Source organism: Podarcis cretensis (genome assembly GCF_951804945.1).
Source record: "Podarcis cretensis genome assembly, chromosome: 14".
In the NCBI taxonomy this organism is placed as follows: domain Eukaryota; kingdom Metazoa; phylum Chordata; class Lepidosauria; order Squamata; family Lacertidae; genus Podarcis; species Podarcis cretensis.
Window position 1 is genome coordinate 44,560,121 of NC_137183.1, and position 24,609 is coordinate 44,584,729.

A 24,609-nucleotide genomic window follows, 5' to 3' on the forward strand; every position below is an offset into this window, starting at 1 on the left:
CACTTTGACATGCTTTCGAACTGCTAGGTTGGCAGGAGCAGGGACAGAGCAACGGGACCTCACCCTGTTGCAGGGATTCAAACTGCCGACCTTCTGATTGGCAAGTCCCAGGCTCTGTGGTTTAACCCACAGCACCACCCGCATCCCTCTAAAACTCAATAAACATAATTTATTTAAAAGAAAGAAAGAAAGAACAGCAGTTTTCCCCAGCCACAATATTCTTGGGGTTGCCGTTTCTGTATAATATATTTGTTTTGCTTTTAATCTAAAACAAAAACAAACAAACCTAGGAATAACATTTCTGCAGGGATAGGATGTGACCCGCATCTGCAGCGCAGGAACAATGTGCAAGGTGCAGTACAACCAGCTTGCCCTTAGGGGGCAGCACTTGCCATTGATACTTGGCCGTCTCCTCCTTAAGGCAAGGTAGCACAATTGAAGATGAAGCCTGATTGCCGGAGCTAAGCAATTGCCGGAGCCAAGCCGATGACATTTCCTTTGGAAGCTGTTTTCTAAATGGCCCAGACACTTGCCTCTCTGAGCCTCGCCAAGGTAGTTTGCAGTGTGCTGCTCCTTTGCCATGTCAGATCAGCATCAGGTAAGACTGGTCAGCTCTCTATGTCTAAGGGAAGCAGTGGGATTTGTCAACCCTGAGATGCAAACATGCACTGGAGATTTTATTCTGCCAGCATCCCAGCACAAGAGCATGGCTATAATTATCAAGGTGTGTTGGCTGCATTTAAATCTAGCGTTCCACATTGCACCGTTCATTTCAATTATATTCCAGACCTCTAGAAGAAGGGCAGGCAAGAATTGCCTTACATCTCAGGGTCCGGTGGGGTTAAAAGATGATAAATAGCACCCGAGTTGGTGAACAGTGACTGTCTGGAGGAACAGCTGGCTTTTCGCAGCTCTGGGGTTGATGGCTCTATGGTCTGCTTCTGTGCAAGATGGAAGAAGGCGTGGCAGGAGTTTCTCTCACCAAGGACATTTCCCCATTGGGGTAAAGAGCGAAAAACAACAGTTCTACATCAGAAACTTTAATCCTAGGGACAGGGCCTCTGAGAGGAATTTTGAACGTTTGATTTGAACATCTTTGTTTACGTGCAATACAGATGAGGAGAAAGTATTCACATTGGAACGTTATTTTATATTTCAATGCAGATCAGGCCATGAGAAGACATTAGTATTAGTTTTAGAAAGGTAGATAAACTTACTATTTACTTTTTAAAAAATGCTTTTCTGGCCTTTTGTGGAAAAAATTTCCAGTCACCACGTGAAAATTGATTGTCCTGGCAATGTTTGTTTGGTTCAGTAGCCCGGCCAAATCCACAAGATGTTCCTGATTGTAACTCTTTATTAGCTTGCTTTTTGTTAAATGACCTCTTTCCAAAAGCTGCTGCTGCTGCTGGAATTGTTAATAGTATTCTTAAGCTAAGGCAAACATTTGGAAACAGCCCGGTCACCAAATCCGTACTCTGTTAACACGCTGAACAGATCTAATGGCTTTAACTCTACAGTTGCAAAATTTGCTTTACGTACAGAGGGCAGATGTTGCGTTTCTTTTCCAAAGTCATCACTATTAAGGCCAGCAGGATATTGCTCTGATAAAGCTCTGGGGTCAAATACGGCCCTTGAAGCCTCTCTCTGCGGCCCTTGGAATTCTTCATGGGCTACACCCACTCCGACAGGCCCCACACCCTTGAATGTTTTCACCTGGCTGGACTGTGTCCGTGAATTGTGGTGGCTCTCTCTTGCCTGGAAGGAAGCCAAAGAGAGGTTGTGTGTGTGTGTGTGTGTGTGTGAGAGAGAGAGAGAGAGAGAGAGAGAGAGAGAGAGAGAACACCTCTGGCTTTTGCATGGCTGGTATGTAATCTATTGTACGAAGGTGACTATCACATCAATTTGCTCTGCCCATGTTGGCAAGAGGCCCCGTCCACCATTGACGTGTGGCCCCCACATGGTTATGTATGGGGGAATGTGGCCCTCAGACTGGAAAATGTGTGCCCCGCCCCCGATGCACAGAGGACAGGGGAAATAGTGGTCCAATATTCATTTTATTTATTCATGTGTTTATTGAAATTGAAATACCTTATTGACACTTGTACAACTCGTATACAATGAGATTACACGAGCACCCCCCCCCCACTCAGCTCTCTTAGTCTTAATTCCCCTCGTTTACTGACGCACACGCACCAAACCCGAAAGTCAATTTCTCTGTTGTTATCTTTTCATGCAGCAGCCTAACAGCCCATGGATAGAAGCTGTTCTTTACCCTGTTGGTGAGACTAATCATGCTTCTATATCTTCTGCCCGAGGGTAGGAGATCAAGAAAGTGCCAACAAGGGTGTGAATCATCCCTGAGAATTTTCCTCACTCTCCTGAGGCAAAGTTCTTCCGCTATTTCATCCAGCGGATTCACGGGACAGAGCAATATATATATATTGCTGTATTCACCACCCTCTGTAGGCACTTCCTATCAGTTGATGTCAAAACAGCATACCACACCGTGATGCAGTATGAAAGGACACTTTCTATTGTGGACCGGTAGAAGGAGATCATCAGATGTTGATTGAAATCGTTCTTCCACAATACTCTGAGGAGAAGGAGTCTCTGTTGGGCTTTCTTATCCACCTGGGTTGTATTGATTTTCCAAGTAAGGTCTTCACTGAGATAAACTCCTAGGAATTTAAAGGAAGAGACTCTCTCCACACAGCCCTCCCTGATGTACAGTGGGGCTAGTTCTCCTCTCTTCCTCCGAAAGTCCAACATCATCTCCTTTGTTTTGCTGATATTAAGGTGCAAGTTGTTCCCTAGGCACCATGTAGATATTATAATTCGCATCTTCAAACTATGTCAAGGCAGTATAAAAAATATACCGTACTTTCCCGTGTATAAGACTAGGATTATTATTTTTTTAAGTTATGTTAAAAATTGGGGGCGTCTTATACATGGATAGTGTATCCCCCCCATTTTCTTAATTTGGAGTCCCCCCCCCCAAAAGTGGGTGTCTTATATACAGGGGTGTGTTATACACAGAAAAATACGGTAATAATAAAATCAACAAAAATCATCCATATACCATATACCAATATGTTACGTTCCCTGCCCATTTTTTACCCTCCAAGGTTTGGAATCAAGTGGCAGGAGAAAGTACAGTTTCTCGAAGAGCTGGCTTTAAATAGCTTGCGATTTATCACACTCCTGGATTTGTTCATCACACTGGTGTGTTAACATTTGTCATCAGTTATGGCAGGGTAAAGGAACATTAGGAATCCAGGCAATGTGGTACAGTGTATTTCTCCTTAGGTGAGAGAGAAAACTCTGCTGAGCAGCAGCGTAGCGTGGGTTGTCAGCACCCGGGGCAAGGCAAGTAACTTGCGCCCCTAACCCCTAACCTGCCGCCGCTGCCAGCTTCTTCTCGCTGCTGCCTGGGCTGGGGTATTTACGGTAAGGTAGTCACGGCGGTGGCGGCGGGTCCGTGTCAGGTGATCTGAGGCGAGTTGCCGCTGGCGCTGCCGCCCAAACGATGCCGCTTGCCCGGAGGAGGAGGACAGAGAGGCGAGGAAAATGCAACACAGCCCAGCAGCTGCAGCTGCAGCAGCAGCAGCGGCGGCGGGGCTGTGAGGAGGGGCTGCCTGGCGCGCCCTCCGCGGCCCTGACGCGCGGGGACCGCGGCGAGCTCTGAGAGCCGCTGCCTGCCGGACGCCTTCAGCCCGGATGCGCGCACAGCTCGTCGGTTCCGCGAGACATAGGGCTCTGCTACAGCCTGCGCCCGAGGCTCTTCGGCGACTCCGGAGGCGGCGAGCGCCCCCCCCCAGATGTTGCGCCCGGTGCGGCCGGCCCCCCCTGCACCCCCCACGTTACGCCACTGCTGCTGAGTCAAAGAACTGGCCTGCTGGTCTCCAGAAGAACATTTTGTGGAAGGTCTTGTAAGCTCAAGGATCACATTTATCATTTTTTATTATTAACATTTAACAAAGAAAAGGAAGGCAGAGGGGGGGGGAGAGAATTAAAGGCAATAAAAAACAGAAATAATATAGAAATAATATCCATAGCAACCAAAAAAAAAACCCCACCATTCATTCACATTACAGATAAAATAGTCATCAGCACATATGTCTTAAGGTTAACATCTAAGTTAATAAAAGCGCTCCAGATGTCCAGATCAGTATCAACACAAAATTAACACCAGACTCGAAGTATAAGTCGCATTTATCATTTGCAGTTTTAAAGCAAGATGAATCCATCCGACTAATGTCTAACCAGTGTTGCTCATTCTCAAGTTGTCACCTGCCCAGAAAATATTTTGGGATCAGAAGAAAAATCTACCATTCATTTATTTAAATACAGTGGAACCTTGGTTCTCGGACTTAATCCATTCCTGGAGTCCGTTCGACTCCCGAAACCATTCAAAAACCAAGGCGCAGCTTCTGATTAGCTGCAGGAGCTTCCTGCACTTCAGCGGAAGCCGTGTTGGATGTTCAGCTTCCGAAAAACGTTTGAAAACCGGAACGCTTACTTCCTGGTTTTTGGCGTTCGGGAGCCAAAACGTCCAAGTACCAAGGCGTTCGAGAACCAAGGTATGACCGCAGTATATGCACAGCTTAATGCCATATTGCATAAGCAGTATTCAGTAGGGATAAAGCATGCATCATAAAATTCGCTTAAAAGTAAGAGTAAAACTAGGAGAAAGAAAAACTTGAAATTCCTGCTGAAATAATAATAATCATGAAGTCTTCCCCAAGCCCTGGGAGTTCAACAGGGAGGGGTCTTATTTGTTCTCTGCAGGGCGGAAGTTTTGCAAAACTGGGCCTGCAATGCTGAGTACACAGCTCCTAGTAGATATGAGCTGTGCATCTGAGCCACAGGGGACCACAAACAGCAACTATGAGCTCCTCTATGGTGTGCCTAGGAAATGAAAACATAGTGGTCCTCGCTTTGTTATTGCCATAGCTGAGGCTGCAGTCTTACCTGGGATCCCACTGAATTCAACAGGGCTTAAATTTACTTCTAAGTCAATATGGTTAGGATTGCACTGTGAATTTCTGAAATGGTATACATTGATTTTATTTCTTCAGTCCTGTATGACTTGGACATTACCAGTGACGGCCCCATCACGACAGAAGCACAGGCTACGATTCATTCCACGTTGCGTATGAAGGATGGAGGCAACTCACCCGTTAGTGACCGGAAGTACCATTTCAGCTGGGTTTATGCCCCTTTGACTTTGGTAGAGAGCTCCGAGCATGGCACGGACTCCACAATTATAGTGACCAGCCCATTTCCTGGAGTCTTTCCTGTTTCCGTTCAGGTGACGCACACAGACTGCTGGCTCTGTCAGACCATTGCAAGAAACCTAACGGTGTTAGAGGTGTCAGGTAAAATGTGCATATTTTATTATGTTTTCCTGTAAGAGAAGGGGGTCTTGTACAGTGGTGCCCCGCAAGACGAACGCCTTGCAAGACGGAAAACCCGCTAGACAAAAGGGTTTTCCGTTTTGGAGGCGGTTCGCAAAACGAATTTCCCTATGGGCTTGCTTTGCAAGACGAAATGTCTTGCAAGTTTTTCCGACTCCCCCCCCCTTTTTCTAAGCCGCTAAGCCGCTTATCAGCTGATCAGCTTCGCAAGACGAAAAAACCGCTAGGCGAAGAGAATCGCGGAAAGGATTCTTTTCGTCTTGCGAGGCACCACTGTACAGTGCTTCTGAAGATGCCATCTGTGGTGGACTCTCCACCCTTGCCTGTGACCTTGTCTACCTGTCCATGACTCACCTGACTAGGGTTTCCTTGATGGCAGTGGCTGGATCTGGGAAGCCACTGGCCATGTTGAACTCCCACTACGTCCAAGAACTTTGCAGTGCTGGTTCTCCTAGGCTCATCACTTCTCAAACACCTCCCAGTCCTTCCTGACTCTGGGACAGCCTTCCCCTGTGACCATTGCCTTTTCACAAAAAATACTTTCTCAATACAACTCCAAAGCTCATCTCTGTTGCTCACCCACATAATTGACGAGGGCCCTCTGCCATTGCAAGGCCTTGGCTGGGGTGAGCCAGGGATCATGGGACCAACCAGTGGTAAGGACCACACAAGTACCACACAGGGTGAACAAAGAAGCAGCAAGCCATAAGTCAGGACTAAAGTACTGTATAGCAAAGTTTGGGAGACACAGCCAAGCTAAGGATGACGCTGTTGCATAAGCAACACTCAGCTGGAACAGGAAGTCCTCTTATATTCCTTCCTGTCTAAGAGGAAGGGTGGACAGAGAGATAGAACGGGTCTGTGCAGCTACTTATTGTGGTTGGCTTCCATTCTGCCAACTTTTTAGTCTCAGCCAATACTCTTTTTTTTCCCCTCCATTAAAATGTACTTCCCCCTGATGACCAACTTAAAGTTTTAGTTGATACCATGTACCAATTAAACTTGATCAAAGCTGGGGAAATCCCAGTATTTGCCTATCCTCAAAAAGAGTAAACGAGAGATTTTCTCATTAGATGGGAAGGTCTTTGAGAGAGCTTCAGATGACTAAATAATATTCTTTGTATTTTTTCCCCCGACAGAGTTTATAGTAGGGAATCTGTCCATTACCCAAACAGAGGACCATGAGGTATTTGACGAACTTGACTCCCGATCTCCAACAGGCGCCCAGACCCGGGTATCATTCTTACTTCATGACCCAAGTAATTATTTCGAGTCAGCTTCATTCACTTACAAATGGGATTTTGGAGATGGGTATGTCCCTATTTTTTCTCTCCCCCCCCTTTATTTATACAGATTTTAGCAGAGACCATTATTTATATGCCTGTACTAATATATCCTTACCAACAGACCCCCCCCCACCACCACAAACATCATTTCTCAACAGGTGGGCCTCTGAGATCACGCTGAATGATAACCACACATAGAGGATTGCATTGCAGTTACTGAGAATTGAGGTTACCAGGCATGAATCACTGTGACTAGACTATCCCTAGCCAAGAACAGTCGTAATTGATATCTGGTTTTCAACATTTCAATATATCACCAGCTAAACATTGTGCTATACTGATATATCACGATATCTGAAATAAGAATATAGCTATGAAGAGGCTTTGTCTGGCTTCAAGGTTTTTCCCATATCGTGATTTTTGCATAGCACACACACACACATATCATGATTTGCAATATATTGCCAGGTCAAAAATTATGAAACCGATAGCACAATATGGACTTCAAAACAGTTTTGGATGATATATCTCCCAGCCCTAGCCCTAGATCTTCATTTCAGAGGGGTTGGAACATGTCTAGAATAGACGGCTGGCCAATTTCTTTGACATAAGAGCCACTCAACCACAGTGCCTCTGACCACTAGCCATGCTGGCTATGCTCAGCCTCCACAGCTAGGGACCCTAATGCTTCTGAAGGCCAGCTGCTGGAGGCCAGAGGATGGGAGGGTCCTTGTATGGTCAGATCCTGCTTGAGGGTTTCTCACAGGCTGGCCACTGGGAGAAAAGGATGCTGGATAAGTCATTGGCCTGATCCAGAAGGCTCATCTCTTATCCTTAGGGTTCAAATACAGTTTATTGGCCCTGATCCAGTCCACCACTGAATCCATGCAACAGTCCAGATGGCATATAGTTTCTGTAACTCAGATGTTAAAGATGCATAGGAAGCAATTCGTGAATGAAACCATCAAATAATATGCCCACACAAACACTGTGTGACAAAAAATTGATTTCCACTGTTTCCCCATCACCTGTAGAACCGAGATGACAACAGAACACCCCACCGTCTACTACAATTACCCTACTGTTGGGGTTTGCACTGTGCACCTGGAGGTGACAGCAGAGTGGAGACAAGATGGGACCAGGATGGAGCAACGAAGGAAGATGGTCCAGAAAACAGGGCATTTTTCTGCTGCGTTGGAATTGATGGGTAATGGCAGGGAAAAGCTAGGCACAGCCTAGTGCTATGCTCAGCATCCCTTTTGGTCTGTGAGGAACACAAGTTCAGGAAATCTGATCCACACACAAACACCACCCAAGTCAGTTTGGTCTCCTTTCCTACAGATCAGTGATCACTGACGCCTCTTGGGATTGGCAGCACAAAAGGCAGGGAAACCAACAGTGAGCAGAGCCAGAGCCAACAAATTCTATTTTTGTCCCCATCCCCCTCCTCCCTGCAGAGTTCTACAAGGGCGACACTGAGGCAGAGGAGGAAGTCGGACCACTGTTATAAGAGGTCAGACAAGAGGAGCTGGCCGAGGGCAGCCTGAAATTGGCAGGACAGCTACAGACTCTTGAGTAGGCTATGGAACAGGAACAGTCCACAGCATTCAGTGTAATGCCGGGTCGGTTCAGAAATCATCATCATCATCATATTTTTTTATTTATACGCCCCCCCCCCCAAATCTGGCTGGGTTTCGCCAGCCTCTCTGGGCAGCTCCCAACAGAACAATAAAAACACGATAGAAGATCAAACATTTAAAACTTCCCTAAACAGGGCTGCCTTCAGATATCTTCTAAAAGTCAGATTGTTTATTTCCTTGACATCTGGTGGGAGGCCGTTCCACAGGGCGGGCGCCACTACCGAGAAGGCCCTCTGCCTGGTTCCCTGGAACCTCACTTCTCACAAGGAGGGAACTGCAAGAAGGCCCTCGGAGCTGGACCTCAGTGTCCAGGCTGAACGATGTGGGTGGAGATGCTCCTTCAGATACACTGGGCCAAGGCCGTTTAGGGCTTTAAAGGTCAGCACCAACACTTTGAATTGTGCTCGGAAATGTACTGGGAGCCAATGTAGGTCTTTCAGGACCAGTGTTATATGGTCTCGGCAGCTGCTCCCAGTCACCAGTCTAGCTTGGCAGAGATCGAAAGACACAATGTTTGTGTGTTGTCCTTCCCAAACTGGCCTCAGATGTTCTCGCTTGCTGGATTCCAGTTATCTCTGCCCATAGCTAAAATAAAGCGTGTCAGGCCCACCGGGAAGGAAAAAAAACATTCTTTAGCCTGGGCATTCTTCCCCTCATCTCAGCTTTGAGGATCTGGTTGAGATGTGAGAAAAGCACTTTGCACATGCATAACTGTGCTCACTTTGCTGAGCAGGGAGGTAGGGTTCCCTTTGTAAGGAGGTCTGTGGCACATTTTGGAGTATTTGCATTTGTTTGCAGATATACGGGTTGTGCATAGGTGGCTGTGCACAGCTTAAACCAAATTCTGTTGGCAACAGAATTGCCAGCCGAATGATCCCCGCTGTTGTGCTTCCAATGTTATCCCTCTCAATTTGCCCAGAATACTAATTACATTAACACCAGCAACGAATGCTCTTCCTTCAAAGCACAAACTTACGGTTCTTAACCTCTCTACCTCAGATGCTGTCAGGGGTATTAACATTGTCGGATCCACAGAGGCTCATGTGATGGAAAACTTAAATTTATCGCTGCATATCCAAGGCAGGTAAGCAGCCAGCAAAAAACAAAACAAAAACACCTATATCAATCATTCTACTTTCCCTTCTGATCTGCTATTTGCACTCTCCTCTGGGGTTTCCTAGGACAACAGGCACCTCCTGAAGGCATAGGAAACAGGAGCTGAAATGTGTATCAGTTGTCTCTTAAGGAATTCTCTGGCGAGTGTGTGGTTTGAGGAGCATCCCAAGCACCAGATAGAAAGTCTTGGGAGGCTGGATTTGGTGCCTGGGCCCGAGTATTCAAGTTACAAGAAGGGAGTTTCTGACTATAATAATAATTGGTTATTTATACCCCGCCTATCTGGCTGGGCTTGCCCAGCCACTCTGGGCAGCTTCCAACAAAATATAAAAATACAGTAATGCATCAAACATTAAAAGCTTCCCTAAACAGGGCTGCCTTCAGATGTCTTCTAAAAGTCTGGTAGTTGTTCTCGTTGACATCTGGTGGGAGGGCGTTCCACAGGGCAGGTGCCACTACCGAGAAGGCCCTCTGCCTGGTTCCCTGTAACTTGGCTTCTCGCAGTGAGGGAACCGCCAGAAGGCCCTCAGTGTCTGGGTAGAACAATGGGGGTTCTGACTAAACACCAGGATGAACTTTCTGAGAGAGCTGTCCGAGAGTGGAACAGTCTCCCTCGAGAGGTGGTAGGCTCTCCTTCCTTGGAGGCTATTAAGCAGAGGTTGCATGGCCACTTGTCATGGATTCTTTAGCTGAGATTCTTGCATCGCAAGGGCTTGGAATGGATGGCCCTTGGGGTTCCCTTTCAGCTCTATGAAATCAAGGGATTATTAGATCAGAAGTAAACACGGCCAAGTGCATTGATTTCACTGGGTAGACTAAGCCCCGGGCAGCAGGGAGAAGCAAGCAGCTAACCTCTGAAGGATGAAGTAGCTGGTGTTTGCTGTCCGTACGGAGGTCCAAAGAACAGGAATCTGTCCCGAAACGCAGCAGGACAAAGGTCTGTTGTTAACTCTTCTTCAAGACACAACAGTCACATTGCCGGCCAATATCTGCCACATCATCTCTCAAAACAGTCGCTGAGCTAATGAATCTGGAGCGGCGGCTGTTTTTGGCTCTCTTATCCATTTGCACTGCCAGCCAGGTTGTCACGCTTCTGCTTTGGCAGTGGCAAGAAAATACGTAGTAGAATGTGTGCGTAGGGGAACATAACAAGAGCTCTGCTGGATCAAGCCAATGGCCCATCTGGTCCAGGATCCTGTTCTCACAGTGGCCAACCAGGTGAGATCATCTTCTGATGCCCACCTTCGCGTGCCCCCTCCTTGAGAGGTCCGGAGGGTGGCAACACGAGAACGGGGCCTTCTCTGTAGTGGCTCCCCATCTGTGGAATGCTCTCCCCAGGGAAGTTCACCTGGCGTCTTCATTGTACACCTTTAGGTACCAGGCAAAAATGTTCCTTTTTAACCAGGCCTTTGGTTGACCTGATTGACATCCTATACTCTTTTAAAATGTGGCTATTTGGGAGAGGGGTGTTATTTAGGTCATTGTTTTTATTTTGATTTTATATATTGTGATCTTTTCTGTGAACTAGCCTGAGACCTCCGGGTATAGGGCAGTATATAAATTCAATTAATAAGAAATAATAATAATAATAATAATAATAATAATAATATGCACATTTTCCAATAATGTACACATTTAAATGCATACTCCACCCTAGTGTGTACATTTTTGTACACATTTTACTTGGCTGGAGAGCTGCATTGGAAAATCTTGTCAGCACATGTCAAAAGATCCCAGTGTTTCAGTTCACGCATTGTTTTGGAAACTCCCGGTTTGGTAGGCTTGTCTTGAAATGGGAGAGGAATCAAATTTATCCTTTATCCCTACCTGGGATAAAGTCCCATTTCAGCTTGATTCTGAGTTGGCACTCAGAAAATTGCAGCACCAGCCACCTAAAGCAGAATAGAGCTTTTGTCCTTCTTTCTTCCCAGCCTGCCTCTCCACTTGTGCTGGTTAATCAAGACTGAATGCGTTCCGCTCGACAGGGACCACTGCCACCTGGTGGCGATGAACGCTACGCACTACAATCTGAGCCACGTCTTCAGGGATGCTGGGCAGTACTGCCTTAGCGTGCGAGTGGAGAATGGGGTCAACATGTTGCAGTCGTACCAGGAGATTCAAGTGAGGCCGTCAGGTGAGAGTTAGGAGAAAAGCTACTCCACAGTTGGAAAGCACACATATATATATATATGTGTGTGTGTGTGTGTGTGTGTGTGTGTATACACACACACACACACACACACACACACACACTAGGAGAATTTCATTTATGAAAAGTCTCTTGGCCACCATTAGGGTGCCTAGAACCCATTTTCGCTGTCAATTGTTGTCAATTTCCATACAATGGGTATATAGTTCAAGAGCCTATTCACTTCTGAAAATCTTAAATTTTCCTGTAGTGTCTTGCTTCTGTTGAACAGCACTTTCTCCCCAGACTTAGTGTGGGACACAGTAAAAGCATGTGTTTCAAGGAAGCATTGTCCATATTACACATCTCCAACAAAGAGCTACATTAGATAGGGAGTCCAATAGATTATAAATAGTATTTTGTGCTGTATAAGTTTTGGTGTGTGCACCAGTGCTCCTTGCTCCATTTTGACTGGGCCCTTTACATTCCTTCACCTTTTTCTCCTCCTGCACAGGAGTGATCAGCGTAATTGGGTGACCCCATTGGGTTCCAATATTATGAGAAAAGGGGCTTAAGTTTATCCACTTCTTCCACCCCTTGCATAATCCTACACACACCTCTCTATCTCTTCCTCCCTCCCTCCCCGCCTCTCTCTCTCGCACACACACTTTCCCCTTTTTTTCCCCTCAAGTGCAAAGCCACCACAGTCATACCTCATGTTATGGCCACTTCAGGTTACATGTTTGTGGGTTGCGGACCACGGGAAACCCAGAAGTACCGGAAAAGGCTACTCCCAGGTTTCTTTTCCCCCCCAAAAAATGTTTTTTATTGAGATTTAAGAATACCAACACCAACCAACAAAAACATCAAATCTTATTACATATTACGGGTACATATATCCTACTTTATGATCCATAGAGCCATTGACTTCCGTCCTTCCCTTCCTCAAGTTTTCTTATAGGCTACTTCCGGGTTTCGCCTCTCGCGCATACGCAGAAGCACTAAATCATGCCTGCGCAGGCATGGAGCTTCAGGGTGTGAATGCTGCGGGTTGCGGAAGTGCCTCCATCATGGATTATGTCCACAACCCGAGGTTTCACTGTAATTCCATAAGCTTCCCTAGGGAGGGAGTTGCTCTTAACTGCCCAACCATTTTGGTTCCCCTTTCCTACACCTTTTCCAGATCTACAACATGAGTGCAAGGAACCCTCAGCCCCAGGGGCCAATGTGACCTCCATGCCTCTCTACCTGAGCCCTCAGAACTCTTCCCACAAGCCCTGCTGCATACCCTGAGAATTTGGTCTACCTGGAATTCCTCACCGAATTCTGATTACGCTTCTCTGGACGGCAGCTAGAGAAGGGTGTGTGAATGTGTGTGGAAACTCGCCCTGCTGTACCAAAGTAAAATGTGCATAGGTTGCTCCACCCACTCTGGCATCTGGCCCCGCCCCCCCCCCACACTGGCACGTGGCCCTCAGAAGGTTCCCAGAAGGCAATGCAGCCCTCAGGCTTGGAAAAAAAATTCCACGCTGCTCCTTATTGAGTTGTGGCAACAGGAGCTGGACATAAAAGCCCAAATGTGGTCACACACCTTAGATTCGTACAAAGGCGTTGAGATTTCCAATCTAAGCACTCTCCTTCTCCTCTTCTCCAGGCATCCACCCAGCTTTCTTAGCGCTGCCTTGCATCACCCTTTTATCAGCCATGCTGGGATTAGCTGCCTACGTGACGTTCCGGAGCAGCACACAGCAAAAGGATCTTGTGGAGGTACTTCCGTAAAGGCTGCTATGCTCACATTGGGGGCCGAGGAACCCAAGCCGAATTTAATCTTACTTGCATCACAAGTGGGGCCTGCAATGAAATGTTGCCTTGTTGAGCACAGCTGTTCAGGATTCCTGCCACTCTGTTCCATTCCTCGAATCATGTTCAGGTCCGAGGCCAGATCCCACAGAGCAGGCAGCCAGGTCACACTGTGTATGACCCCAGGCTAGCTCCAAAGGCTGAGAGGAGACTGAGGCTTTTAAAGCATCTGCGTCCCACACCACCTTCTCTAGGCTCCACCCTCTTGTGCATGACATTAGAGTCTCTGGCCTGAAGACAAGTCATTCCTCCTCCACTCCATAGCCTTCTATGGCTATGCGCCACCCAACTGGTGATGTGCACTGGGAGGCATTTGGCTTCTCAAGCTTGGGGAAACACACCCTCAAAGGTCTTGGCTCAGGCATGAGAGGGTGCTCCCATGGGCTCCTGTTTATCAGTCCCAGGCTCAGTGGTCTCTCGGGTATGACTCCATAACTGGAGACTCATAACTGCAGCCCCTGACTCTGACCCTTGATCGCTGCTAGTTCCTGTGGTCCTGACACTCCATGTTCCTGGATGTTCCCCATGTTAGGATCGTCCTACTATCATGTAGGACCCTGGCAGAGACACATGCCTGACTGGCATGTTCTCTCCCTCCTGGTCGGTCGGGAGCTTCAAAAGCTTTCTTCAGCCTGAACATCACAGCAACCAATGCCAACAGACATTGGCACACTTACGATCCTGCAAAGTATTGGCAGTTTGTGTAACAGAACTCAGTAGCACAGCATTTTGACTAATCTACTGTGCTGGTCCAGGGGGGAGGTTACCATGGGGCGAGGTCCAGGACCTGAGTCGAGGGTCGGCAGACAGTCCTCCACGGGCGAAGCGGGGTCCACAGCGAGGAGCCGGGGAAGGACAGGAACTCTGGGAGAACAGGACTGGATGCTGGCTGAAACAGCTCTTCAACGACGTTGCTCCCGCAACCTGGGACCGGGCTCACTGGCCTTTATCATCTCTGAGGCCAGGGGCGGTCCCGGCCCCCAGGAGACCCGCCTCTCCTGGCCTTAAGGCGAGCACTCCTCCTGGGAGAAACCAGTTCCCTTCGCCTCTCTGCCCTGAGCCTCTGCAGTTCAGGAGAGGCTGAAGGGTTACTGGACCCAGGGGGAGACTCACCTGTAGGCACTGAGTCCTCAACCACCTCTGGAGCCAGAGTGGATTCACCTGGTGCCTGCTCCTGAGGATCCGGCACAGGTGCAGGCGCTTCAGAATCAAGGCCCTGCCCCAGTTCAGCCGGCCCTGGAGGCGGGGACTCCTGTGCAGGCTGGGATTCCTCCGGTTCAGCCTCTGAATCGGATTCCCAGGCCATCACACCTACTTTTACTTACATATAATACACTCGGAGCATTCTGACTTAGCTCCTTCCTCTTTCTCATCAGAGAGCAAAGAGAGAAAGAACAAAGGACAATAGTCCTACATTCCGGAGCACAGTAGTACAAAACATCCTGTCTCCGTCACTTCCCACTCTGTGGAATGAAAACATACACCGTCATGTGATAGACAACAATCTCATGACTGCAAACACGGAGCAAGAATCCTAACGCTCCCCACCAACAGTGAGTCAGGCCAGGCTGAGAGGCAGTGACTGGACCAAGGTCACCAGTGAGCTTCATGGCCGAGTGGGGATTTGAACCCTGGTCTCCCAGGTTTCGAATCCAGCACAGTAGCCGCCACCCTACATAATTCTTCACAGAATTAGATGCATTGCTGAATGCATCTGGCTGTTTTCCAAAAATGCAAACTTACAAGTATACTTAAACTTCTCTAAGCCTTCACGGGGAGGGTTGGTTTGCCACCTGAGACATTCTTGGAACCGGCTTTGTCTTCCCCATTGTCGAAACGCAGGTTGCCGATTTTGACTTCTCCCCGATGTCCGACACCTCACCTTCTGGCTCCGAGTGGAGCTGCCGTCAAATGTGTTGCGAAACCTGCTGCCTCTGGCCATCTCAGGAGTCTTGCGAGACGATCCAAGAGCATCACCACCTCCTGCGCCCTTTGCGTGAGCCAGTGAAAATGTACACCATGTGAAGAACAGGAGCTTTGTTTGTCATATACTGCTGCTGGCTTGGCCTTCTCCCGTCCGCCTCCCCTCGTCTCCATGCAGGGGTGCTGCATGGACAATCCGTATCTTTTGCTGGTGCATGAAAAGTTGACATCTGTGCTAGGGCCCTGGGTTGCAGATTATTTCACCAGGTCACCTGAAAAGAGCCGACTTGGATCTGCACTGAGAATGCATTCCTATGCAGCAGGGATGGGGGAGCCTCAGCTCTTTGGGCCAAATGTGGCCCTGCAGGTATGTCCTCTGTCTCGCCCTTGGGACTGCTCCGCATCTTCCTTAAGTGCTTTTGCCTTGCTGGATTTTGCCCTAGAACTTCCACAATGCCTCTTGCTTGCCTAGATGAAGAGATGTGCTTGCATGTGTGAAGCATGCCTGAAATGTATCCTGTTTCCAGATGGTAAGAGCCATTGTGCTGCTCCACCTCTGGTCATGCCCACTTTTGCCGCTGGACACAGCTACCCCAGACATGCAGACTCTGGAAGGGCTGTCCACGAGGGACTGTGTCCCTGCAGCTGAAAAAGGTTCCCCACTGCTAGGGCTGGGCAATATCTTGATATACAGTGGTACCTTGGTTCTCAAACTTAATCCGTTCCAGAAGCCCGTTCCAAAACCAAAGCGTTCCAAAACCAAGGCATGGTTTCCCATAGAAAGTAATGCAAAATTGATTAATCTGTTCCAGACTTTTAAAAACAACCCCTAAAACAGAAATGTAACATGAATTTTGCTATCTAACGTATGGTTACCAGATTTTTTTCAATGAATCCTTCTTTCTTTCTTTCTTTCTTTCTTTCTTTCTTTTTAAAGCTGAGTAGCAACAGGGAGTCAGTAGTGGGGATGGTGAGGCAAAAGACCCTGGGCCCAAGCACACATGCATATCGTATAAAGGTGCAATGCCTTTCTTTCGCACCCTGTGAAACATAAATGCGCAGAGTTTTTTAAAAACTGGGCAATGCCTGCCCGCCCGAGCCTCCCCTGATCTGTCAAAACAAAGGGGGCAGGATATCTGTACTGCCGGACGTCCCCAGTTCATGCAGTGGCCGGCAGCAGTGAACAGCTCCTGAAGCCAGACAGAGCCAACTGCGCTACCAGGCTGTCTCTGGGCTGCTGAGGCTGCCGCTGCCACATTTCCCAGGGACAGATTTGCAAATCTGGGGACATTCCAGGGACGGAATTTGTTCGGGGACAGATTTGCAAATCCGGGGATTGTCCCCAGGAACCAGGGACGTCTGGTAACCCTAAAATTCTAACGAGACCATTGATCCATAAAATGAAAGCAATAAACAATGTACTGCAGTCACACAATCAATCAATCTGTAGCTGAACTGGGTTCCACACTGTCACAAAAACAAAACAAAAAAGAGCTGCAAAAACAAAAACGGAAAAGAAATAGCAAAAACAGACAGACCTCAGTGTAACACTCAAAATGGAAGCATAACACTCAAAACAGTAGTGTGGCACTCAGATCGGAAGTGTAACACTCAAAACGGAGTACGTTCGGCTTCCGAAAGAGGTTCGCAAACCGAAACACTTACTTCCGGGTTTGCAGTGTTTGGGTTCCAAGTTGTTTGAGTACCAAGGCGTTTGAGAACCAAAGTACCACTGTAGTGTCCAAAACTGGTTTCATAACTTTTGGGTTGGCAATCTATCGCGAAACATGATATGTATGTGTGTGTGTGTGTTATGCAAAAATCACAATGTGGGAAAAACTATGAAGCCAACCAATGCCTCTATGTAGCTCCATCCTTATTTCAGACCTCATGATATATCGGTATACATTGTGATGTTTGGCTGGGAATATATCACGATGTTGAAAACCGGCTATCGCCCAGTCCTACCCATTGCTAATATGCAGGCTTACTGAGAAGCAAGTTCAACTGAGCTCAGTAAGACATACTCCACAGGAGGTGCTTTCAGGATTGTAGTCTAAAATGGCGGGTTTTGTTTTTGTTTGTTTTTAAAGAAAATAAATGTATGCTCTATCTATCTCACACATATATATGGCACTCATATTGTGTAAGTGTCACACTTTAGTCAGAACTTCGAATGATTTTATTTGTAGGATTGGGAGGGGTGAGAAATGTGATTTTGCTTGCATTTTAATTTGCACTTTTTGAATGGAGAAGCCAGCTAAAACACAGCTACCCTTTGGAATTTGCGTTTCTCCAAATCTTGCAGCTCTGTTCTGCAACAAAGAAGTGTGTACAGCAGTGAAAACAGCATATAGAAATGCATTCTGTTAGGGAGTTTTTTTCAAAAAAGAAGACGTGCAGCTTAATCAAAGTTGCGTACAAGGATGTGTTTATTAGGGTAAATTCGCACGTAAAATGCTGCTGAATTTTCATGAGGATTTTTTTTTAAAAAAAAAAAGCAAATGGCTGCAGATATGAACTAAAAGTATGACTGGAATACTGAGAAACAGAAGGAAACAAAAACTGACCCATCCATCCCTATTGCATGTGTTCCTCTGCAACCCATGAGGTATACTTGACCATCATGTTTTGTTTTGGTTTTATCATTTTCAGCCAAAATCCTAAAGGGGGGCCTTGCCCACCCCCTCTGCCTTTCTACATGTGTGCCTTTGGATTGCCAATCAATATGCTACGTATCTAAAGGAAACTTCTATTTCCCTCCTTCCTTCTGTCATAGAACCCAAGGTGGCATGGTTCCCGGATGGTCAGCTGTCCAGGGACTGACCAGACCCAGACCTGCGTAGCTTTAGCAAAGTGGTGACCTCATTTTCCTCTTCCTGACAAACCAGACATTCTGCTTCTTACCTTGCCTTTTGCCTCAGTTCTATTAATTATGTTCATAAAAGGCATCTAGCAACCACATTTTCATTGGTAGATCTCACTTTAGAAGAAGGACACTTCCAGACACTGCTTTGATAATGGCACAAAATGAGAAGGCACTTCAGTGAAGAGGTAACTTCTACCACCACCTCTGCCGGTCTACTGTGCCTCTCCTCAGGCATATTGGCAGGCATCCATATGTACTGCTGCAATCAGAATAGGGATAGGAAGTCCATTGCGAAAGAAAGAAAGAAAGAAAGAAAGAAAGAAAGAAAGAAAGAAAGCCGCCATCTGGTAACTTACTTCCTTGTAGTGTAGCACCCTGCTTGTGGTTAACGCTTAGCTGGAATGAAATATTCAACGCAGCAATAGAGAAATTAAAATAATAATTTATTTGTCAGACAAATAAATATGAGGCACAGTGGTATATGGTTACCAAGCTCTGGCCTGCCTCCTGCCATTCTGGCCAGCACTTATATTTCCTTAATCCAGCCCCCTTGCTCCTCCTGTGGCTGCCTCTGTCCAATCAGCCTGGTTGAAATTCCTATTGGCTGTTTGCTAGAACCAATCACAAAAGATACACCCATTTCCTTCTGCCCTTTTATGGGAAACAAAAAGCTATATATTCTTCTATCTATAAATGACAAATAAGTAGTAATATACCTTACATGTGTCTCAACAAGGAACCTTAATTACCAGCTCACCTCGCCCTATTGCCCTCCAAAACAGATGGTTAATCTTAAATTTTTATCTTAAACAGATGTCAAGGATCATCATTGAAAGATCTCCTTCCTTTGGAGGTCTCTAAACAAAAGCTTGACAACCATATGTGCTCTAATGATGTTTCCTGCTTGGCAAGGGGGGCTGGGCTGGTGGCTGATGGCCCCTGTGATCTCTTCCAGCTATATGAAATAAGAATCTAGCATAAGGATTTAACATTTCTTAGCTTCTAATTCCTTTGCATAATTACATTTAAGCCAATATATTTAATACATAACATAGATAGCCTTTTAAAAGGAAAAGAAATCTTAAAAGGATCTCAGTTTAAGAAAGAACAACTTTAGAAAAAGACTTCCCAAAATACTCTCTTCCTTTCTGCCAGCTAGATGCTTTTCCATTGCTCTTGACCTTTGAACCTTAGGAAAATATGGCTCAAGTTTAATGGGAGGCACATGGTTTTATTTTACTATTTACCCACTCTTAATTATGTTTATCTCTTTTTTTATCTTCTGTAATATGTAGGGTCAGTGTAACCTTGGCTGTCAGCCTGTAATTCCCTTTTTACGACTTTGAGAATTGTTTTCTGCTATAAATCAGGGGGCCCCCTTGTCTAGGAGGAAAAACATTTTGCCAAGGTTCTTAGGCAGCTGGTCTTCTGCCTGGCATGAACATTTGAAAATCTTTAAGCTCATTTTAAAATACAGGCCCTGATCAAGCCTTAATAAAATGCAGGCTATGATTAGATGCCTCAGTAGCAGGAAGCAAGGGCTGTGTTGAGGATGTTATATGGCTGTCAAGCCTGCAAGCTGTTGAAATGTTGTTTATACTTAACATAAAGATGTCACATTTCAAAAGAAGACCTTGAAGTGCATTCTGGGATGTGCATTTCCAGCAAGGAAGGCACCCACCAGAGATTCCCTCTGACACCCGTCACAAACGAAAACAGAATAGGCTCTGCCACCTCTGTTTTACCACTCACTGCCTCAATAAAGCAAGTTCTGGTGCCCTTAAAAAATTGTGTGCAAGTTACTTTTTGGCAGAAAGAGGTTACCAGAAGGGGGAATACCACTTTTAACTTCTTGGTTTAGGGCTTGACGTCCTTGAGGTCTACCCTGATGCCTCTGAAGCCTTTGGACCTCCTTCATCATGTGGTAGATGGGGCTGTTACCTTCTCCTCCCTTGAGCTGAAACCATAGAGCTTAAAGAGGAAGTTAGAAGGATGACGTTCTTCCCCACTTCCTTTTTTGCTTCTTCGCTTCTTTTCAAAGCCCAGGTCCGGCTTACCGAATCCAACCTGTACCCGGATTCCTTGGATAAGCAAAGTGTGTTATGTGTGTCTTCTTTCTCTCTTTTTTTTTGGGGGGGGGCTGATTTGGAGAAGCCAGTGAGAAGTGGCAATAAGCAATGGGACTTGCTTCAAAATCCAGATGTGCCCATGGCCTTAAAAGGTTGGAGATTCTGGCTCTGAATGTAGGGTTCGTTTCCCAGACAAGCCCATGCAATCAGGGGAAGAGGGCCATATTTTTGAATAACTATCTAGAGATGGACCATCACTCCATGGTAGACCATGTGATTTACACTAAATGCAGAAGTACTATCTTTTATCTATCTTGACTCTTCCAGCATTCATCTCCATTGGATGACCATGAGTTTGGTTCTCTTTCTGTGCTCAACACTGCATAGGGCAGTTTTCTATTTCAGATCTGTATATATCTGTTCATTTCACAAGGCCTGAGAACCTCATTTTGCTGCCAATTTGAGAGGCACTCAACTGCCCTAGTTAGCTATTATATAGAGGGAACGATTGCCTCTAAAATCCACCTTACGGACGTCAAAGAAAATGTAAGAGTGTCATTCTGAATGTGGCCCAAGAAGCTATTTCCTGCTCTGACATTAAAAAAAAAACCCTCCATGAATTAATCTGTGGATTCATTAATTTGCAGTTGAAGACTCTTGACTTTCTTCCTTTTGAAAGCAAAGGACAATCTAGCAACAGAGGAGGCAAGGCAAAACGAGCAGTGGTTGTGCCCAGAAAAGATAAAGGAGGAAAAAAGTCATCCAGAGAACTGATTTTTTTTTTTAACCTTACAGATCAATGACCTGGAAAAAAGGAACATTCACTGCTAAAAAAGAAAGAAAGAAAAGATGAAACTTGCTGATTTGGAACCAAGGGTTGCAGGAGTACAGGCAAGAGAGCAATTCAGTCAAAATAATAAGCACCAAGTATAAAGATAAGTGCTTTATTATGCAACTCTCTAAGCAAAGTTATGAGGAAACGAGTCTTAGGACGGAAGCCTATATTCCGAGGACATGGCATAAAAACAGCAGAGCAGTGCACAATGGTTGTTAAGAAAAATAGCTGAAATACTTCATCACAATTAGCAGGTATTTACCATTAAGATTAGGGACACGAGTGGCACTAAGCCTAGGACTTGCCGATTGGAAGGTCGGCGGTTCGAATCCCTGCGACGGGGTGAGCTCCCATTGCTCGGTCCCAGCTCCTGCCAACCTAGCAGTTCGAAAGCACATCAAAGTAGATAAATAGGTACCACTCTGGCAGGAAGGTAAACGGCGTTTCTGTGCGCTGCTCTGGTTCACCAGAAGTGGCTTAGTCATGCTGGCCACATGATCCGGAAGTTGTCTGTGGACAAACTCCGGCTCCCTTGGCCTATAGAGCAAGATGAGCACGCAACCCCAGAGTCATCCGCGACTGGACCTAACGGTCAGGGGTCCCATTAAGATTAAATCACTGAGCTGAAATTTTACAAAACTTTGCAGTTTTGTAAAATATCCCTGCATATTAAAGGGTCAGGAATCTCTCCTGCCCGCAACTTCTTCTAAGATGCTTTCTGAAGGCCATTAGGGGCTTGGGCAGTTCAATCCCCTCCACACAGCTCTGGTTTCTTTTTAATCTCCCATAACATTCTGTAAATCCTGGAAGATCACAGGTCTTTGTAAGTATATGTTTTGAGGATTTCATGTCTCTGTCTCTGTCTCTCTCTTTCCGTTTACATAGTTGACTGCATAGCTACAGAGTCCCACGAATGTGTCAGAACCATATTTTAGGGGTTGCCCCATTTGATCTCTAAATTAATTGGCACATTGTGCAACCCGGGTCCACCATCATGGGAACGATGGGGTGTTTGCAGGAGTTTGCAAACTTAGCTCTGTCGATCTAGCCTCTGTGAAGAACTCTTTACAATGCATAAAAAGAAACTGTCAGAACAGCTCCTGTTCTTTCAAGGTCAACAACATCAGGCCTCCCGAAGCTGGAAGCTGGCCACAACATCTTTGTTATCAGTCTCACAAATCAACAAGGAGCTATTTGGATCTTGTTTGTACAGTTGACAAAATGTCAGATGTCAGATGACAGCTACCCATTTAATTTCCGCCTTTCCCTGAAACAAACCCACAAACACTCTTGCCAGGAGGAATGTTTAATGAAATAAGAGGAAAGCCGTATCTTTGCAATCCTTGGCAGGAAGTCTCTCAATGTGGATAGTCTTCTTTTCAGGCCTACACAAAGGGAACCAGATAGACAAAAGACTGTCATGGGCCTGATCCTTCCACAAAACATCTTGCATGCAGAGCAAATATATAAATTCCCAGATGTGCCATCACTGGCTGAGTAAATTGCAGCTGTTCAGCCCCTCTCTCTTGCCTCAGAGGGTCACCAGTGGATTTTGCTGTCCTGGACAAATTTATTTTGGCCGTTGTGGGCCAGTTGGAAACCTCAGCCTACACTTGAGTAGGACACTGGTAGAAACACATGCCTGACTGGCATGTTCTCTCCCTCCTGGTCAATTGTTTGGGAGCCTCAAAAGCTTTCTTCAGCCCAAACGTCACAGCTACCGATGCCAACCAACACTGGCACATTTAGGGATCCACAGAGTCTGTGCAGATGCGTAACAGACCTCAGCAACTCAGCATTTTGGCTAATCTACTTTATTTACATATAAACACACATGGAGCACTACAACATGGCTCCCTCTCTCTCTAGCATCAGACAGCAACGAGAAAAAGAACAAAGGACAATAGTCCTACTTCACGGAACACAGTAACATAAATATCCTGTCTCCATCACTTTGTGGAGTCAAAACATATACCGTCATGTGATAGACAAAAATCCCATGACTGCAATCATGGAGCAGAAATTCTAACAGGCTGGACTACTGCAACGTGCTATATGTAGTGCTTCCCTTGGGCTTAACTGGGAAGCTGCAGCTTGTCACAGAATGCAACAGTTGTTGAGTGGGACATCACATCAACACCATGTGACACCTTTGTTGAGAGAGCTGGATTGGCTGCCAATATGCTAGCGGGCACAGTTTGTGTAATTAACATTCCCTATATGACGGGGGTCACATTTCTGGGAAAGCCTTCTTAACAAAAACTTCAGTAGGCTGGTCATTTCAGCTGGCAACCTGTTCCAGAGGGCCAGAGCCGCAACACCAAAAGCCCAGTTTCCAATGCAAGCTAAGCACACACCTCTGGGCATGCATTAATCTCAGCTGCTGGCTGCCAGGCACTTGGGCATTGCTGCGCAATGGGATTTGACAAGTGAGTGGGACTACCTACCCACCGGACACTGGGTGTTTGACAGGCAGTGGGTCGCCCCAGCAATCAGTCAAAGTTGGCCTGTGGGGTGGAGCCAGATAACAATGTGACCTGCCAAGCCAGAGCCTATGGGAAAGCTGCAAGATGAACAAGCATAAGGCAGACTAAGAGAACAGAATGGTAGATATTTGCACATTCACAAAAGAATATGAATGACAGGAGAAATTGTTCACAAGTTTTCCCTGCCACACCATGCATCTTTGGGCTCCATTCTTCCAACATTTGTGTGTGCGCTCCACCCTTTGAGCACTAGATGTCTCCCTTGCTTAAGAATGAATCGCAGAATGAGTCAGCGATAGACACGGCCCACTTTTCAATGAAAGGGAGCTCCATTTATCTCCATTCATTGCATTGCTTTGGCTTGGCACTTGGGCTAAGGAACACGATGTCTGTGTTTCGTTTTTCTTTCCTTTTGATGGGGTTCCATCTCCACAGACGCTTCTAGCGGTCAGTGTTTTGGACGGCCTTCTGGAGGGAACATTATCCAGTCAGTCAGTCCATTTATAAGGCTATTTTCTATCCAACAGATCTCAAAGCAGCTTTTAACAGGAGCATATCCAAATACATAAAATCAACATTCATAGGTGTGATTTATTTAAGAAATATCGAAACACATGAATACACAATGGACCATATCCAGCTTCAACCTTACTCAGAGTGTATCCATTGAAATGAATCAAGACATTATATAGGTTTCATTCACTTCATGGTTTCCAACTTATTATGTAGGGTTTTTTCCGGCTGCTATGCAAGTCTATTGGGCATATGTTGTAACATGTTAATTACAGGTGTGATTTGATGCACTGCTGCTGTAATGTCCTGTTATTGTGGGAATGTTCTGGGGTGCAGGAGAGGATATATTGACTAATTATATCCTTATCCAACTTGTGCTACCAAGTTCCCAAAATATCAGCAGAGTTTATAGACATTCCCCTTTGAGTTCGCAACGGTAACGCTTGCACAGTTTCGCTAGAACC

General features: G+C 46.1%; 1 protein-coding gene across 2 annotated transcripts; it reads left to right on the forward strand.

Annotated features, from left to right (window-relative positions):
* Window positions 1–310: 310 nt before the first annotated feature.
* On the forward strand, window positions 311–20,030 carry TMEM130 (transmembrane protein 130). 2 transcript variants are annotated; one of them, XR_013833149.1, is made up of 9 exons: window positions 311–598; window positions 5,082–5,381; window positions 6,560–6,731; window positions 7,741–7,913; window positions 9,346–9,430; window positions 11,394–11,596; window positions 13,245–13,357; window positions 15,293–15,571; window positions 19,854–20,030. XR_013833149.1 is itself a non-coding variant. In XM_079953907.1 (8 exons), exons 1-8 carry the CDS (start codon window positions 517–519, stop codon window positions 15,473–15,475), a joined length of 1,311 nt encoding a protein of 436 aa, XP_079810033.1. In that variant the 5' UTR covers window positions 429–516; the 3' UTR covers window positions 15,476–16,205. The 2 variants fall into 2 exon arrangements, 1 of the variants encoding a protein (XP_079810033.1); XM_079953907.1 differs by lacking the exon at window positions 19,854–20,030 and having other exon boundaries at window positions 429–598; window positions 15,293–16,205.
* Window positions 20,031–24,609: the final 4,579 nt, after the last annotated feature.

What these genes read in the sequence shown, in the direction of transcription:
- TMEM130 (XM_079953907.1), top strand. Translation starts at nt 517, where the DNA reads ATGGCCCAGACACTTGCCTCTCTGAGCCTCGCCAAGGTAGTTTGCAGT. An exon ending in CCATGTCAGATCAGCATCAG is followed by an intron (nt 599 to 5,081) that starts GTAAGACTGGTC and finishes TTATTTCTTCAG; the next exon opens with TCCTGTATGACTTGGACATT. An exon ending in TCGCTGCATATCCAAGGCAG is followed by an intron (nt 9,431 to 11,393) that starts GTAAGCAGCCAG and finishes CTTTCTTCCCAG; the next exon opens with CCTGCCTCTCCACTTGTGCT.